The following is a 17446-nucleotide window of genomic DNA, read 5'->3' on the forward strand; positions in this document are numbered from 1 at the left end:
AGCAACTGGGACTAGTACCCTGCACCCCAACCGGGACTAGAACCTGGGGTGCCAGTGCCGCAGGCGGAGGATTAGCCTAGTGAGCCGCAGCGCCGGCCAGCAATGCCTCTTACGATGCCAGCTGCTCGCCTTGCCCTCAGTTACTCATGTGCTCAGTCAACAGTGACAGAGCCGGCTGCTGTGCAGGGCCCTGCGCTGCCCTCACATAGGCACAGCCCATGCAGGAGAGAGACCTGCCTGTGAGGAACTGTAACTCCTGGGATGGAGGACATACATCCTCCCTTTGGGCAACAGTGGAAGGGAAGAGATGTCAGAGAAACTTGGGTCAAGTGTTTAACAAGAGGTGAATATATATATATATATATATATATATTCACAGCCAGGACTAGGCCAGATAGAAGCCAGGAGCCAGGAACTCCATCAGGTCTCCCACATGGGTAGCAGGGGCCCAAATACTTGATGAGGAAACTGGATTGGAAGCAGAATAGCTGGAACTCCACCCAGCACTCCAATATAAGATGCTGGCTCTGCACGCAGTGACTTAGCCCGCTGTGCCACAGCGCACATGGACGCTTGGTTAAGATGCCGCTTGGGACACCCACGTCCCATATCGGAGTGCTTGGGTTTGAGTCCCAGCTCCACTTCCAAGTCCAGCTTCCTGCGCATGCGCACTCTGGGAGGCAGGCAGTGATGGCCAAGTACTTGGGTCCCTGCTACCCTCCTGCGAGACCTGGATTGAGTTCCAGGCTCCCAGCTTCTTCCTGGCCTGTGGCAGAGGCCTTTGTCTTTTAATGAAGCTATTTCTAACGGACATGATTAAAGTGATGGTAGAGGCCTTCCCAAGGTCAGGCAGCATCTATCCTGGGAGTGAAATGTGGTTGTTATCTGCTTGCCTATGAATGCTGCAACTGTAGTTTCTATCTGCTTATGCGTAACCAGTTCAGACTCTGCTTGTTAGTACAGAGCAAAGATGTTAACCCTTACCCAGCAGCAGACCATGAACTTAGCGGTGTCAGACCACACAGATGTCTTCTCTTGGTCTGCAGGTCAGAGGTCTGAAACCGGTTTCACTGGGTTCAAGTCACGGTGTCTGCAGAACTGGTCCCTTCCGTGGGCCCTGAGAGGAGAAGCTATGGCTCACCCTTCCATCTGGCAGTGGCTGCCTGCGTTCCTCGGCTGGGGGGCCAGCACCCCATCCTCCCAGGGCGTCACTCTGTCTTTGCTTCCATCATCCTGTGCCTTCTCCTCCCACGCTGACTTCTCCTGCCTCCCTCCCTCCTATCAGATGCCTCAGGCTTGCCGAGATAATCCGGGATAATCTCCCCATCGCGAGATCCTTAACTTAATCACATTTAGAAAGTCCCCAATATCCACAGGTCTGGGGATTAGGATGTGAATATATTAGGGACTGTCATTCAGGCCATCACAAGGAGGGGCGCATTTTATCTCACAGTCTTCAAACTGCCCTCTGACTTTGTCGTCCCTAGACTGAAACTAAGGAATATGAGGCTCATAGAGATTAAATTATTTGCCTTGGACGTAGGTAGATAGACAGGTGGGTTCTTTTGTTTTGTTGTGTTTTTTATTTATTTATTATTTTTTTTGACAGGCAGAGTGGACAGTGAGAGAGAGAGACAGAGAGAAAGGTCTTCCTTTTGCCGTTGGTTCACCCTCCAATGGCCGCTGCGGCCGGCGCACCATGCCTATCCAAAGGCAGGAGCCAGGTGCTTCTCCTGGTCTCCCATGGGGTGCAGGGCCCAAGCACTTGGGCCATCCTCCACTGCACTCCCTGGCCACAGCAGAGAGCTGGCCCAGAAGAGGAGCAACCGGGACAGAATCCGGCGCCCCGACCGGGACTAGAACCCGGTGTGCCGGCGCCGCAAGGCGGAGGATTAGCCTAGTGAGCCATGGCGCCGGCCTTGTTGTGTTTTTTAAAAGATTTATTTATTTGAAAGGCAGAGTTGCAGAGAGGCAGAGGCTGAGAGAGAGAGAGAGAGAGAGACAGAGAGACAGAGATCTTTCATCTGCTGGTTCACTCCCTACATGGCCACAATGGCCGGAGCTATGTTGATCCGAAGCCAGGAGCCAGGAGCTTCTTCCAGGTCTCCCGTGCAGATGCAGGGGCCCAAGCACTCAGGCCACCCTCCACTGCTTTCTCGGGCCATAGCAGAGAGCTGGATCAGAAGCAGAGCAGCTGGGACTTGAATTGGTGCCCATATGGGATGCCAGCACTGCAGATGGCAGCTTTACCCGCTACGCCACAGTGCCGGCCCCGACAGATGTTTTAAAAATAGACTGAGGGTGGCTGTTTGGCACAGCAGTTAAGACAGTGCTTGGGATGTCTGCATCCCATATTAAAGTGTCTGGATTCAAGTCTCAGCTCTGCTTCTTATTCTAGCTTCCCGTTAACGCACAACTGAAGACGCAGGAGCTGATGGCTCAAGTACTTGGGTCCCTGCCACCCATGTGGGAGACTTGGATTGCATTTTGGGCTCCTGACCTTGGCCTGGCCCAGCCCCAGCTGTTGCAGACATTTGGGGCATGAAGTTCTTTCTGTCTCTCTCTGTCTCTTTATCTCTTTCTTTATCTCTCTTACCTTCTAAATAAAGATAAAAATAACAGACAGAAAAAAAGATACATGCTTGATTTTTTAAAAATTAATAAGCCATACAAAAGTATACAAGGAAAAATATAACAAATAATTCAAAATCTCATGACCCAGAATGTTCAGTATCATGTTTGGGAAGTAACACACAGAGAGAAGGAAGCATTGGGAGAGTGAGAGAGCCCCAGACAGGCAGAAAGCATATCTCAGAACGGGACTATTTTTATAGTCCTAATAGGACATACTATAGAAGCTATATTTTTTATCACAAGTAGAAAATGTACTTTTACTTGAATTTAATAGAGGGACCAGACACTGAATGAAAATGAAGAAATAGTTGATCTGCAGCTAAATATTTCTTCATCTCAAAGAATAGATATTTCTAGAAGGCCTCTCTGAAGTTCAGAAAAAATGGTTTCGATTAAGAGGTTGGAGTAGGATTCTTATCATTATGTTTCAGTTTTCTATGCTATTATTTGACTCTGAACTATGAAAGCAAATGTGATTAGTGCCTCTGCCCTCGTCTCCACCCCAGATTATGTAGCCAGTGTTGTTTTATCAGGATTTATAATATTTACATTCGCTTCTGCCACTAAAGTTCCCACAGTTGAGTCTTAACCTAAACGGAATTGATGTCACCACCAGCCCTGTGGCCACGAATCTCCTCTCCCGGACTCCTGGTTTTGATTAATCTCTAGGCCGACTGGATTTTGTCACTGAGTAGTTTTTTCTAGAAAGGTTTATGAATTTTCTGCGCCCCCCCCCCCCCATCCATCACTGAGGTCAGCCATTCGTTAGTGGTGGTTGGCGTGACACTTTTTACCCCTTCGGACTTTGTAGACGTGGCTGCATCATCTTTGTTCCTCAAACGTTACTCTGGAGACATCCGCCATCAGACTGCGCTTTCCCCTGTGTGTCGCTTTTTCTGCCGAGGGCCTGAGCTATTCTTACTTTATCCTCAAAGGTTGGTAACTAAATCAATGTCTTTTTAATGTTTATTTATTTTCATCTATTTCAAGGGCTGAGCAAGAGGTGGGGGTGGGGAGAGCGAGAGAGCGCTCGCACAATAGATATCTTCCATTCACTCCCCCCAAATACCCACAAGAGCCAGGGCTGGAGCCAGGAGCCAGGAACAACACCTGGGTCTCCTCCAGGGGTAGCAGGGGTCCAAGCGCCTGCACCAGCATCTGCTGTCTCCCAGGAGGCTGGATCGGAAGCAGAGGAGCCGGGACTCAAACGGGCACTCTGATACGGGATGCAGGGGTCCCAAGCTGTGGCTTAACCCGCCGCGGCACAGTGCCCACTCCTCAGCGGGTCTCGATGTCCGTGCCTCCACGTCAGGTTTTCTGGTATGCAGTGTGCGTTTGCAGGCTAAACATTCATTTCTCCCTTCATTCGCAGGGAAGCGTTTTGTATTTCATAGCTTAATACCTCTTTGTGCTTCTCTTCTGGAACCTCTACTTCAGGGCTGCTGAGAGGTGCGCGGAGGCAGCTGGTCTTTGTCCTCCCTCGCCGTGATCCTCTCCCTAATTGCTTTAATAACTTTATCTCTCCTCACCACATGGACTCGCAACATCTGCAGCCTCGGCCGCACACCACTGCCGGGTTGGCAGCCCTGCCGCTGTTTCCTGTGTCTTTCCGACACCTGTTGCGGTGCTTTTCTTGGTCCTCTGTGAGGTTAGTTCACCAGCCTCCCTTCCCGTCTCCTTCCGCTGTTTGATCACCTCGTCCTTGAGTTCTTTGTTCTATCGATTTCCTGCCATTAGCAAGGCCTCGCCAACACGATTCCCTCCCTTGTGTTTTTCCTACATCCAGGTCTTCATAGATTTCTTAGCAGTCTTCCCCTCTACCCACTGTCCCTCTTTCTTCCCTTCTTGCCTCTGTTTTGGCTGCGGCCTCTGGACCTAAAGGCCAGGCCATTTCCCACGGCCATGGTGGCTCCTGTACGTCCATGAGCGCCCCTTCCCCTCTGGTCTGGACTGGTTTCTTTCCCGCAGGAGCTGCAGCTTTGCTTCCAAGCCCAACCACTGCCACTCTCGGGTGACCTGAGGGCAGCTTGGCAGGGCTTCCTGCTGACCTTGACGAAGCTCAGCTCTGAGCGCCCTAGGGACAGCTTGCTGCAGGTGTGGGTGGGTGTGTCCCACTGCTCTAGGCTATGGCTTTTCCCTCCCAGCTTCAGACCCATTCCCCAGATTCAGCTGGGCTCTGCTTGCTTCTGCTGAGGTCTTAAAGAGAAACATAGGGGCTGGTGCTGTGGTGCAACGGGTAAAGCCACCGCCTGCAGTGCCGTCATCCCATATGGGCGCCGGTTTGAGTCCCGGCTGCTCCGCTTCAGATCCTGGGAAAGCAGCAGAAGATGGCCCAAGTCCTTGGGCCCCTGCACCCGCATGGGAGACCCGGAAGAAGCTCCTGGCTCCTGGCTTCGGATCAGCCCAGCTCCTGCCATTGTGGCCATTTGAGGAGTGAGCCAGCGGATGGAAGACCTCTCTCTCCCTTTTTCTCTCTCTGCCTCTCTGTAACTCTGCCTTTCAAATAAATAAATAAATAAATAAATCTTTTAAAAAAGAACTTTCTTTCCAAAAAAAAAAAAAAAAAAAGAGAGAGAGAGAGAGGGAGAGAAACATCGGCGCTTCTACTTCCAGAGCTTTCCCCCAGGGTCTTCCTAAGCCTGCTTCTGCACCCAGCAGTGAACGTCTCCCATTTCTAAGATGTTTGTGAGCATTCTTGGTGTTTTTTGACTCACCTTTTCATAGAGGTATTTTTGGGCACAGGGTAGGAGAGGTACCACTCTTTCTGCGCAAGGATCTTCTGTACTTTCTTCAGCTATTGTATTTAAGCTTTTTTTTTTTTTTTTTATTCCAAAGGCAGAGTTGGACAGAGAGAGGGAGAGACAGAGAGGGGGGGAGAGAGAGAGAGAGAGAGAAAGAGGTCTTCCATCCACTCATTCACTCCTCAAATGGCAGCAACAGCTGGAGCTGGGCAAGATGGAAGCCAGGGCCGGCGCTGTGGCTCAATAGGCTAATCCTCCGCCTGCAGCGCCGGCACACCAGGTTCTAGTCCCGGTCGGGGTGCCGGATTCTGTCCCGGTTGCCCCTCTTCCAGGCCAGCTCTCTGCTGTGTCCCGGGAGTGCAGTGGAGGATGGCCCAAGTCCATGGGCCCTGCACCCCATGGGAGACCAGGAGAAGCACCGGGCTCCTGGCACTGGATCAGCTCGGTGTGCCGGCCGTGGCGGCCATTGGAGGGTGAACTAACGGCAAAGGAAGACCTTTCTCTCTGTCCACTCTGCCTGTCAAAAAAAAAAAAAAAAAAAAAACACAAACAAACAAAAAAAAAACAAAAAAACACAAAAAAAAAACAAAAACAAACAAACAAAAAAACGGAAGCCAGGAGCCAGGAGTCTCTTCTGGGTCTCCCATGTGGGTACAGGGGCCTAAGCACTTCAGCCATCTTCAGCTGCACTAGCAGGGAGCAGTGCAGGAAGTGGGGCAGCCAGGACTGAACAGCTTTACCCACTACACCACAGCCCCACGAAGAGGATTTCCTTGTTTGGTTAGACTTGGTGAGTTTGTGACAGCATTTTAATTTTGGCTCATTTTGGCTTTTGTTGATTTTATTAGTGGGGGGTGGGGGTGGGGTGGGGGTGGGAGGGGCGATTCTGTGAGGGCTTCACTTTGTCAACCTAACCCAGAGAATCCACCCATGCATGCCTTGTCCAAGCCTCCCCACTCAGATCCGCTCCTCTGGACAGCCCCAGCCCCCATACTTTCAGTTCTGTGGGATGACTCCATGGCACACAGCACCAAGCCTCAGTAAAGAGGGAGTGAACAGCGAGCAGTTCATGCTCCGAAGGACCTCAGAGGCTTCGCAGGACAACACGGAGCACAGAAGCTGGGCGGGAATCCAGGCAGGGAAGTAGGGGAGCTTAGGAACACTTAGGCACAGCGGGGAGTCCAGCGGGAGGCGTGCCCGCTGAAGAAGCAGGAGAGCAGCTGGAGAGGTGGCGGGCAGGGCCTGGGCACGGTAGGCTGGCATGGGGGCTGCCCTTGGACGTGACCCAAGCGCTTAGCTCCTGCATCTGGACTCTCAGGGAATACTGTGGTGGGCAGGGGCAGGTGCAAGCCGGGAAGCCCGACTCCCCCGCGCCCTCGGCCCCTCCCAGGGAATCTTCCCTCACTGCTCTGCTCCCACTGCCTCCCGGTCCTGGTGAGCCCCAAGGCGCACTCTCCGCCGTGTCACAGATGTGCCCCCGGTCACCCGGCCACACACGACGTGGCGCACGGTTGCACACCGTCGTCACCACTTGCCCAGGACAGCAGAGCGGCGTGAGTTGAGCTGCCGTGGGCGTTATTTTGCACACAGTCCGCCCTGTCCGGCTCCCGCTCCGGGGCCGGTTCCTCAGTCTCCCGAGAACCTGCCCTGCCCCCTGGCGGCCACTCCCCAGGCCCCTGCCCAGGAAGACGCCTTTTTGGCCTGGTCCCTGCCCCAAAGAGCTTCTAGCTCTTCTAGCCCCTCTACTCCTACTGGCCCCCATCAGACCAGCGCTATCTGAGACGGCCCCCGCCAGCCTCTGCGCTCGGACCAGCGCCGTCAGGTAGCGCCCTCTGGGGCGCAAGGATTTCCAGCTACCAAAGGCGCTCAGCGCCACCACTGAGCAAGTCCCAGGCCAAGCGGGGCAGGTCAGAGGCGCTGTTCTTCAGACCCGCGCGCCCTTGGCCCGGCCCTCAGGCTCTTTCAAACAGAAGCTCTGCAGCTCCCGCAGACTAAGCCTGTCACACACGCCCCCTCCGTCCCCCTCACTTCCACGCTGGCCTCCCGCTCACAGTGCCACTGTCACATAAGGTCCCTGCCAGCCTCTCTCTGCACTTCGGGTTCTCCCTGACCTCCGAGAGCCAACGGTGCGGGGCTGACTCTCCCCGCCCCCCCCCCCCCCCGTCTTTCCTGTCCCCTGTGGCTGTGGCCTGGGTGCAACCCTGCCAGGGTGCAGTGGCTCCGGGCTGTGGGCGTGGTAGACGCGCAGACCTCCGGAGAGAATGACACACAGGTACGGGACACCGAGCTGGGGTCGGGAGCCAAGCTTTCGGTTCTCTCTGGCTGGAAATGAACTTCCTCCGAGTCCCAGCCCCAGAGAGAGTGAACGCAACGGGTGGGCCTGGAGCCCCCGCAGGGCCTGGGGCTGCCCTGGAAGTAGCCCTGTCTCCTGTCTGGCGGCGCGGGGTTTATTTTGTTGACAGCCGCCAGCCCGGGAGCAGGAATGAAGGGCAGGCGGCTGGCCGAGAGGGGGCAGCAGAAGCCAGGACAGCCCCCGGCTCAGGCCAGAGCAGAGCAGCGGCCACAGGCCGGGGTCTGGCCCCTGGGCGGGTCCACATGGAAGGAAGCGAAGGAGAAGATAAGACTGGCAGAGCCAGGAGAGATGGACAGAGACTGGGTTGGAGGTAGACACACACACACACACACACACACACACACACACACGTGGGGATGGAGATAGAGACCCAGAGAGACTGAGATGAGGGCAGAAAGATGGAGAAAGAGGTAGGGAGAAAGGCAGGACAAGGGAAGAGGGACAGAGACAGGGAACAGCGCCAGAGAGATGGGTAAGTAGAGCGGATACTGGGAGGAGACCAAGGATGGAGACACAGAGACAGGGATGAGAAAGGGCACACAGAAACACAAAGGTAGGCAGTGGGGCAAAGCTACTCTGAGAGAGAGACAAACATGGGGGTGGGGATGCGGCCAGGGAGGGGAGAGGGGTGGGGGATGCACAGAAGAGTCCAGAGTTGTGAGAATGGAACAGAACCCTGGAGGGGGGGGGTACAGCGACAGGCCGGGACATGGTGGGGGAGGGGGCCCATCCCCAGTGCATCTCGGGGGAGCACACAGAGCCGGTGGGCTAGAAGGCTGGGGTCCAAACCTCCCCGTGGCCCTGCCCCTGAGCAGTGTTTTGGTCCTCCAAGGTCGGCTATAGCTCCAAGAACTGGTGTCCGTACCAATCCCTAGCCTCCCAGCACCACTGTGGGAGGTGGACGAGGAAGGGCAGGACTAGAGGGAGGTAATGGCAGGCAGCAGCCAAGGCCCTCCAAGGGGAACAGCCTCTGCAAGATGGAGGGTTCGGGATGTGCCCAGTCCAGCGGGAGGCAGTACCTCGGCCCTTGCCGCCATCTTGGGCTCGGGATAGGGCTGGGGGGCAGGGAGATGCCCTCATCCTCCCCTCCCTCAGCCTCTTGAGGCTCCAGCAGGACCCCTCCTCCCCAGGCCCAACATAATTGCTTTCCCATGTTGCTAATGGAGGCCAGATTGCTGATGCCCAAGCCCTGGGTGGGCGGTGGGTGGGTCAGGGCTGACCAAGGCTCTCAAGGAAGGAAGTCAGCACAGGCCAGAGAGCCCCCTAACTTCAGCCCGTCCTCCCCAGGGCTGGAGAAGGGTGGCGGTCCTGACACAGCCCAAGAATATCACATCCTTGGTGAGAGTTGGCAGCAGCCCCTCCCCCAACCTGGACTCTCTCTGCCCTCCAGGTCCCGCTCAGGGGGCACAGGCAGGTCCACAGCCTCCTCCGGGATGTCCATGTGCACGTGGTGGTGCTTCAGCTCCCAAGGCCGCAGGCCTCCGCACCCTGACACCAGGCCTCTGCCTGCCACCGGTCTCCCTGCTGGAAGACCTCCGTCTCCTCTGGCCTAGAGGGGCGCCAGCCACCTCACTCTGGAGCTCCTCACTGGTACCTGAGCCCTTTCCTGGGGCATGATGCCACATGAGAGGTGTCCGTTCTCTGAGCCTACTCTGAGGGTCTGAGCTGGGAGTGGCTGTGATGTCAAGCAGGTGGGCGGTTGGCAGCAGGGTGGTGCTGGGCACCTGCTCCAGGGAGTGTGTGTCGGTGTGGACGTGTCTGGGCAGTCTGCATATGGCTGTGACTGTACCTCTCTTGTCTTGCTCCAGGCGTTCAGAGCAAGGCCAGGCCTGGCTGGGACTCTGCCCTAGCCTCTCACCCATATCCCCGGTCGGGGACTCTGCCAGCTTGGCCCCAGCCCCAGGCATTCTTGGTTAGGCGACTCCTATGAGGGGAGCTGGACCTGAAAGGTACCCTGGTGCCCCAGTTTGAGGACTGAAATGTGGGCGGGGTGAGGAGCTGGACCGAAGACTGAGCACCCCGGAAAAGCAGACCCTCTGCAGCGCCGTGTCACGTGCGAACTCCTCTAACCCCAGGGTCCACGCTGCACTCTGTAATTCCAGTCCCGAAGCACGGGTCCAATCCCTCGTCATGCTCCAAGCTGCTGCCTCGTCCAGGCAGCCCCCTGCTTGCCCAGGACTAGCACACTCGGGGCCCTGAGCCCTTGGCCCGACCTGCCAGCACACCTGGACTGGCTCCTGGACGTCAGGGATCGCACATGCACGCGCGCCCCTCTGCTCCAGGGATGAAGCCTGACCACACCTTCTTCCATGTCCGGCCCTGGGACTCCAGGGCGGCAGCTCCGGAGGGAACTTCGGAAGGCCTCTGCCCCAGCCAGGGGCTCGGCAGCCTCCGGGACTGCGGCCCACTACCTCCCACAGCGTTGCCCCTGGCCACAACCCCAGCCCCACCCCTCAAGGTGGAAAACACCGTGGCCAGAGGCACCTTCTGGAAGATGGAACTGGTGCTCCCCGCCTCCCCAACTGTCACCCCCTCCCTCCTCCAGGCCTGGACGGGAGAGGGGTCTGGGAGGAGGAGAAGCCTCCCAAACAGGGTCTGTCCCAAGGGCTCATGAAATGGCGACGTTTAATGAGAGCCCCCCTCCCCCCCGCCCCAGTATATACATCTATAAAAAATTCAAATACAGCAAGTTACCATTGAGTCAGACTAGGAGGGACCGACGGGGCATTAAATACTGTGGGGCAGAGCAGGGCTGGGGGAGAGACGTACAAAACAGGGGCAGAAGTGGGGAGGGCTGAAAAGTGTGGGCGCTGGGGGGAAGGGGGTGGCTGGGCCCCCCCGGCGCCAGGAGCTTATAATCTGATGGTGGCAACAGAGACCCTGGGACAGACAGGAGGCTTGGGGCAGGAGGAGAAACTGTGGATGTGAGGGGGCTCCCCTCAGGCCCCCCGAGGGCTCCTGGGAGTCGCTGGCGTTGGAGGGTCCAGCCCGAGGGGGCAGGGGTGAGGGGGTCTTTGGTGGGTGGGTTAGCTGCATGGCCCTGCTCCCGTGAGGGAGGGAGGAGGGCCGGCGTGGTGTGGCGAGGCTGAGGGGGTGGCAGGCCTGGGCCCGCCGGGGTCTCTAGAAACTGGGTCTGAAGAGAATGCAAAAGGTCCTCCTGCCCGTGTGCAAAATAGAAACCCGGGTCTGCAGGCTCAGCTCCGGCCTCCTGCTCCTCTGCAGGGGCTCTGGCGCGTCCTCACGGGACGGACGGACGGACGGACGGACGGACAGACGCCGGCTCTAGGGGAACAGGGCAGGGCTGTGAGGGATGAGGCCGAGAGGCGGGTCCCCTCGGTCCATCCCCACGTCACCTACCAGATCAGGAGACTGCTGGCAGTGGCGGCAGCGGCAGCCAGGGCCAGAGTGATGGGGACGCTGAGCAGGAAGGGCGCCGAGGGTCCGCCGCCGCTGCCCGGGTCCCCAGGGTCACAGATCTTCGTGGTGGGTGGGGGCGCCAGTGAGCTGGTGGTGCTGGTCGTGGTCTCTGGGGAGCATGGGGTGAAACTCAGGGCAAGGCCAGGGTTGAGGTCCCACCCAGAGCGGGGTTCACGAGGTACACTGGACCTGCCTCCTGCGTTAGGCTGGTGTTGCCTCCCCCAACAGACTGCCCCCGACTCTTCTCTCAAATGTGCCCCGCCTCCCCCGGCAAGCGGATCCTGCTTCCCATGGCTCAGGGACGACCCCTCTGCCCCAGGACCCCTGCCAAGGATGTCCCACTGGCAAGGACCGGGGGGCAGCGGGGTTTGTACACAGAGTGTGGCAGCCACCCGCAGAGGAACAGGACAGAGTGCCGGGTAGGGGGCAGAGGGCGGGCTCACCCGGGGCCTGGGCCTCGGTGGTGAGGTGTCGTGGCTCTTCCGTCCAGGGCGTGGCATGGGCAGCCACGCTCCAGTCGCTCCACGTCCCGATCTCGTTGTCCTTGGCCGCCACCTGGATGATGTACTCCTTCCCAGCATAGGCATCCGTGATGGTGTGCGCGGTGCCATCTGACAGCTCCACCTGCGGCCGGACCGCGGGAGGGGCCGTGAGGCCTTCCACAGGGAGTGAGGACACCCCTGGCGGGGGTGGGGGGGGGCGCACCATCTCTGGGAGGAGACCCCCGAGGAGGGCGACAGTCTGTAGGAAGACTGGCAAGGGCACAGAGCGGCGGGAGGACGATGGCTTTCCTATTGCCCCAGCTCCCTCACAACCTCCAGCCTGACCGAGTCCTGACCTCAGCCCCAGCTGGGAGGTGACGAGAGTCATGGGCCGAGGGGGATGGGCTGTGTTGCCCTCCTCTGCCACCCAGAAGCAGTTTGGAAAAGCTACAGACCCTGACACTGGAGCTGGGCTACAGCCTGAATTCAAATTGTGACCCCACCCTTTTCTAGCTAGGAGACCAAGTGACTTAACTCCCTGGCGCCTTGCCATGCTCATCCGTAAAATGGCCTTAACCATAGTATCTGTCTCTTAGGGTTATCGTGAAGACCACAGCATGGGGACAGCACCTGTCTGGCTTCAGCCAGCAGTCACTTTCTTGGGTTCCACCTCAGGGCCCAAGTCCCCAGACACCCGGTGCACCCACCAGCCCAGTCCCAGCCGGGCCTCCCTTAGGAAGGTTTCCCTGGGGTGATGAACCTCCCTGAGGCCCAAGGGGGTGAGGGCAGCCCCTGGACAGCCGCTCCATGTCCTCCTGGAGGCATCGCTACCCCACCCCCGCTGGGCTGGCCCCATCCTGCTGGTCTCCCCCCAGCCTCCAGGCCGGCTGCCTGTCCGGCGCCCCTCCCAGGCCCAGGCTGGGCTCTGGTTCATCTCAGCAGCACCCGCTGCCTCATTAAGCCGCCTCGTAAACAGAGGCAGCCGGCAGGGGCGGAGGCGGGGCCGCTCTGGGCCATGTCTGGCTTCAGGGCCTTTTTGGGCCCTTTTTCCAGTCCCCCCGCAGAAAACTGGGGTCTGGGCTACCTGACCTGATGGGCTGGGAGTATGTGTGTGTGTGTATGTCTGTGTGTGTGTGTCTGTGCACGTGTAGCTGGGACCAAATGGAGCTGGAAGCTCCTCCAGTTCCTGCTGAGTCGATGGCTCTGATGCAGCAGCCACTGACAAAGGTTGGGGTCGTGGGAGAGACATTTTGGGCCCAGACTCTGGGCTCAGCGAACCCTACCTCCTACCCTGGAAGATGCGGTGAGCCCCGAAGTCCCTCCTCTCCTCGAGCTGGGGCCTCACTTGCAGCTCTGGTCACCCCAGTTCCCTTCTGCTCTGCTCGGATTCCCTGGGCCACGCAGCCCCAAGTCCTTCAGCTCCTCCTCCCTCTGACTGGCATTCAGCCTCAGGCCTCCACACCTATCTTTCCCCAAAGGGAGAGAGCCATGGGGAGCAGATCAATTTGCCACCTCATTGGTAGGCTCACGGTGGCCACCACGCCTCTAGGAACGTGGCCCAGGAGCCTAATTCTCATCTAGTGGTCGGTCACATCTCCTAGGCCTGGACCGACCTGTTTTGTGTTTTTTTTTTTTTCTCTTTATTTTTTTTAGTGTTTTATTTATTTGCCAGGCAGAGAGATGGAGATGGGCAGAGGTAGAGATAGCACTAGCTCCCACTGCCTCGTCCACTCCCCAGATGCCTGCAATGGCTGGGGGCTGGGCTGGGGCCGAAGTCGGAAGCCAGGAACGCAATCCAAATCTCCCACGTGGGTGGCAGGAACCCAACTTCTTGAGCCGTCACTGCTGCCTCCAAGGGTCTGCATTAGCAGGAAGCTGGAGTCAAGAGCCAGAGCTGGGCTTCCATGGAAGCCAGGAACTCAGATACAGAGCATGGCGTCTTCAACACTAGGCTAAACACCCGCCCCGCCGGGACCATTCCTGCTCGGCTGTCGCTGACCCTTAATCCAGCCCTTAAGAGAAGGGCTCCTCAGCTGGCAGGACCTCCCCAGCTGCCGGCATCCACCTCGTCCCACAGCCCCCCGCCCAGCCAGCTGCAGCAGATGGCACAGCCATCCTCCAGGCCTCAGGGAGCCCACGCTGGGGCCCAGTACTCGCCCCCACCTTGGCCGTGCTGACTCAGCCCCTGCCAGACCTTCTCGTGCCCTTCCTCCTGCAATCCCTGCGGTGTGCATTTTCCTCCTGAAAACCTCAGTGATGTTTCTCTCTGCTCGCCTGTCTGCACCCCCTCCCAGCCATCCACCTGCCTCTCTGCAAAGTCACGGATGGGGGAGAACAGGTTCTGCTCACAGCAGATCTCCAGTTGACAAGAGCCGTAAATCCAGCCAACCCCGAGGCCAGTGAGACAGGGAACAGGGCTAGGGTGTGCCACAGGCCACGCGTGGTCTCGACACGGAGCCCACACACTTTGCCCCGCCCGCGGCACAGGCCAGTGCATGATCTTGGCATGTTAGTCACATGTATGTATGGAACAGAGTTCCTGCTGGAAGCCACTTGTGTGCGTGCATGTTCCCGTGTGTGTGTGTGGTGGGCAGCGTGCCAGGTCCACTGCAAGGCGTGTGCGCTGCGACGCGCGGGGCTGCTGCCTGTAGCTCGTTAGCGGGGGAGGGGGGCTTGTGAAACTAGACCCTGGTTATTAGCAATGCATTAGGCGCGGGCAGCTGGCCAGGCGGGAGGGACTCCGGACTCTTGTCAGGGAACATGTGAGTGTGTGAGTGAGCAGCCTTTGTGGGGGCCAGGCCAGCAACCTGGACAGGCACCCAGGAATCGAATTACGCACATTAAAGGCCAGATTGGTGGGGGGTGGGGGGCAGGAGACGGAGCTGGAGCTGTGGGAATACCAGCTGACCCCTGGGAGCAGTCTGGGCTGCCCCATCCTAGCCCACAGACCTCATGGGCCACACAGAGCGCCTCCCGCCCTGTGAGCACAAGACTCTGGATACAAGAGAACCCCAAAGTCTGCCCCAAGCCCCTTGCTGCCCCCCCCAGAGCCCTCTACTGGAGCTTGATCAGTATCCAGACCACGGCTCGGTTGCCAGCCCAGGCCACTGCCTGACGGCAGCCTCAAGCCGACCCTTAGGCTAGGTCTGGCTTTGGAGCCCTGATGTTAAGTCACAGCCTAGACTCACTCCCTGGACCAAGCTTGAGCTCACTGCTTGATCCGGACCCCTTGAGCCTATCTTTGAGTCCATGGGGACAGGACTGTGCTGCCCCTTGGAGCCAGCGCAGGCCCAGAAGTATAAAGAGGGAGACGCCGAGAGCAGAGCTACAGAAAGGGAAATCTGCCGGCTTGCTCTCCCCTCCAGCGTTCCTCCCCTGCACCCTGGACAGTCACCAAGACAGATGCGTTCACACTGCACTCGTGAGGGTTGCCAGGAACGCCTGCGGACACCTCCCTCAGTGCCACCTGTTCCCCCAGGACCCTGGTCCCTCCTCCCTCTGGAATGCCTCTTTAATCGCCTCCAGGTCCCATGCTGGAGCCACCAGCACCTGGGATATGGGTGCCTCTCGTGCCACGTGGCTCTGATTCAGGCACTGGGATGTGGGCAGGGCAGGGCAGGGCACTCACGTGCTGCCACTGGTCCAGGATGAGGGGTCGGTAGCGCAGGAAGAACTTGAGAGGGAAGGACTCGGGGTCGGGCCAGGTCGAGGGGGTCTGCCACGTCACCTCCAGGCGGCGAGGGTTGCTGGGCACGGGCCGGGCGACCACGTTCTCTGGAGGGTCAGGCTTCACTGTTCAGGAGACAGAGCTTCGTCACTACCCTAATCTCTGGGAGCAATCCCACTCGGTGAACCCTTTCATGCTGCCCAGCCACCGTTATCATCACGGTCACTGCCCCTCTTCTGTCAGTTCTGGCAACCACTATCTAACAACCATCTCATCACTTCTGCCTCTCACATCTCCAGCATCACCACGGCTGTGACCACAGTCGTTGCCACCTGTCAGTGTCTCAAATGTCATCCCATCATCCCGACCCCCTCCTCATGCTGACTAGCATCCAAGAATTAGCCCAAACGACACCTCCACGGTCACCTCCACCATCGCCTGGGTTATCTCCTCCTGTGCCAGCATCACACCCTCCCCCAAGCCCGGTTTTCCACACTAACGGCTCCAGTTCCAAACTAGGACACAGCCTCTCTTGGAAGAGTCTGGGTTTGAAGCTACTCTGTGGGTTAGGGTTAAAAGACAGTCCACAGATGTCGCGGACCTGGGTCAGAGGCAGGCTGGGGATCTGACAGGAGCACCTACAGGTACAGCTCACGTAGCAACAGTCTGGCTCGGGATCCAGCCATGGGAAGGGGGGAGGGAGAAGACAGGGCAGGCAGAAGGTCTCGTTGAGGGGCTGGAGTAGAGGAAGGCAGACAGTCTGCCTGGGATGGGGGCAGACAGCAGCAGAGGGTCTGGCTGGATGGGGTAAGGGTAGGCAGGTCTGGCTGCGACGGCACAGGACGAGGCAGAAGATCTGCCTTGAACAGGGCAGGAGCAGGCAGAGGGTCTGGCTAGGATGGGGAGCCGGGGGGAGGGAGGTATCTGTCCCAGTCCTGTCTCCTGTTCTGACACCTCATTCATCACAGGCCGTAAGGAAGCCATTAGTTGGGGGGGGGGGGGATGTGGAGGCTGCAGCTGCACAAGGGTCTGGCCCAACCTGCCCCCCTTCCCCTGCTGCATGCTCTAGGAGCCAGAGACATGATAGCCGTAGCTGCTGGAACGCTCTCTTGGCCCTGCAGGTAAAGGACACTGGCTTTCATGTTCACAGGTGTGCATGGGTCATGCCTAGAGTACACATTCTATACATGCCACACACACCTGTGCAGGGCACGTATGTGCTAGGTATACATGTGCAATCACGTGAACATGTCCCCATGCACACGTTCCCCTTACACGCACCCACGGGAGAATGCTGCACCCCCCCCGACAGACACACTCCATACGCACCAATGGTGAACTCGTCAAAGGTGATTGCCGTGGCGTTGTGGCCCAGGGCATTGCTGACACTTATGGAGACCTTGTACTTGATGGTGGAGAACAGGTGCATGTAGCGGATGTGGCAGCGGTTCTTGAGGGCTGGGTCCTTCTCGCAGACCATAATTTTGGAGCCGTGCCTGGGGCAGGGTGGGGCCCAGGTGCCATTACCAACAAGGGTCATGTGGGATAGAGGTTGGGAGAAGGTCAAGCCCAAGGTTGGGCTGGGTGTGGACTCCGGGAATGCGGGGGAGGGGTGAGGTCAGAGGTCAGGGTCAGAAGCAGGTCACAGACGCAGCTACTCACAGCACGGTCACGTTGAAGGTGTTGGGGATGTATGTGGGGGTGGGCAGATGCCAGCTGCAGTAGAAGCCCTTGGGGTAAGTGTTGGAGCGGCAGCTGAGCACGGGCTCCCGCGGCGGCACTAGGGGTGAGGAGGGCACGGTCAGGGCAGTGTTGGCGCCCCCAGCCTCCTGCACTGGTGTGGGGACAGGTGGGCCCCAAGCCCCAGCTCTCCCTCCTCAACCCATCATCGATGCCAAAGGTGGGGGGGTGGGGGCTGTCAGCGAGGGCCTGAGGCTTCCCAGGCCACAGAGAGCCAGATGTTTAATTAAAGAAAAACAAGGGCTGTGCAGAGAGGGAGCCCCCCCACCTGCTCAATGGAGGCAGGAACTGTGGGGGGCAGGGGGCTGCACGCCTCAGCTCATCAATCACAGGACGGAGGCGATGTCTGGGGGATCGGCCCCGGCCCCAAAGCTCCTGCCACGTTGTGTCCACCCCACCGCGGGAGGCTGAG

The 17446-nt window shown here is 58.4% G+C and overlaps 1 protein-coding gene across 4 annotated transcripts in view; it reads right to left on the reverse strand.

The window, feature by feature from the left end:
- Positions 1-10336: 10336 nt before the first annotated feature.
- CNTFR (ciliary neurotrophic factor receptor) overlaps positions 10337-17446 on the reverse strand; it is a 38649-nt gene continuing 31539 nt past the window's right edge. For all 4 annotated transcript variants that reach the window (XM_070053561.1, XM_051844557.2, XM_070053567.1 and 1 more), the window contains 6 exons: positions 16957-17074; positions 16624-16790; positions 15256-15419; positions 11589-11769; positions 11086-11254; positions 10337-11010 (listed from right to left, as the gene is read on the reverse strand). In XM_070053561.1, the coding sequence (XP_069909662.1) occupies position 11010; positions 11086-11254; positions 11589-11769; positions 15256-15419; positions 16624-16790; positions 16957-17074 (800 nt within the window). In that variant the 3' untranslated portion in view covers positions 10337-11009. The remainder of the gene's footprint in view (positions 11011-11085; positions 11255-11588; positions 11770-15255; positions 15420-16623; positions 16791-16956; positions 17075-17446) is intronic.

This window comes from Oryctolagus cuniculus, chromosome 1 (genome assembly GCF_964237555.1).
Source record: "Oryctolagus cuniculus chromosome 1, mOryCun1.1, whole genome shotgun sequence".
NCBI lineage: Eukaryota > Metazoa > Chordata > Mammalia > Lagomorpha > Leporidae > Oryctolagus > Oryctolagus cuniculus.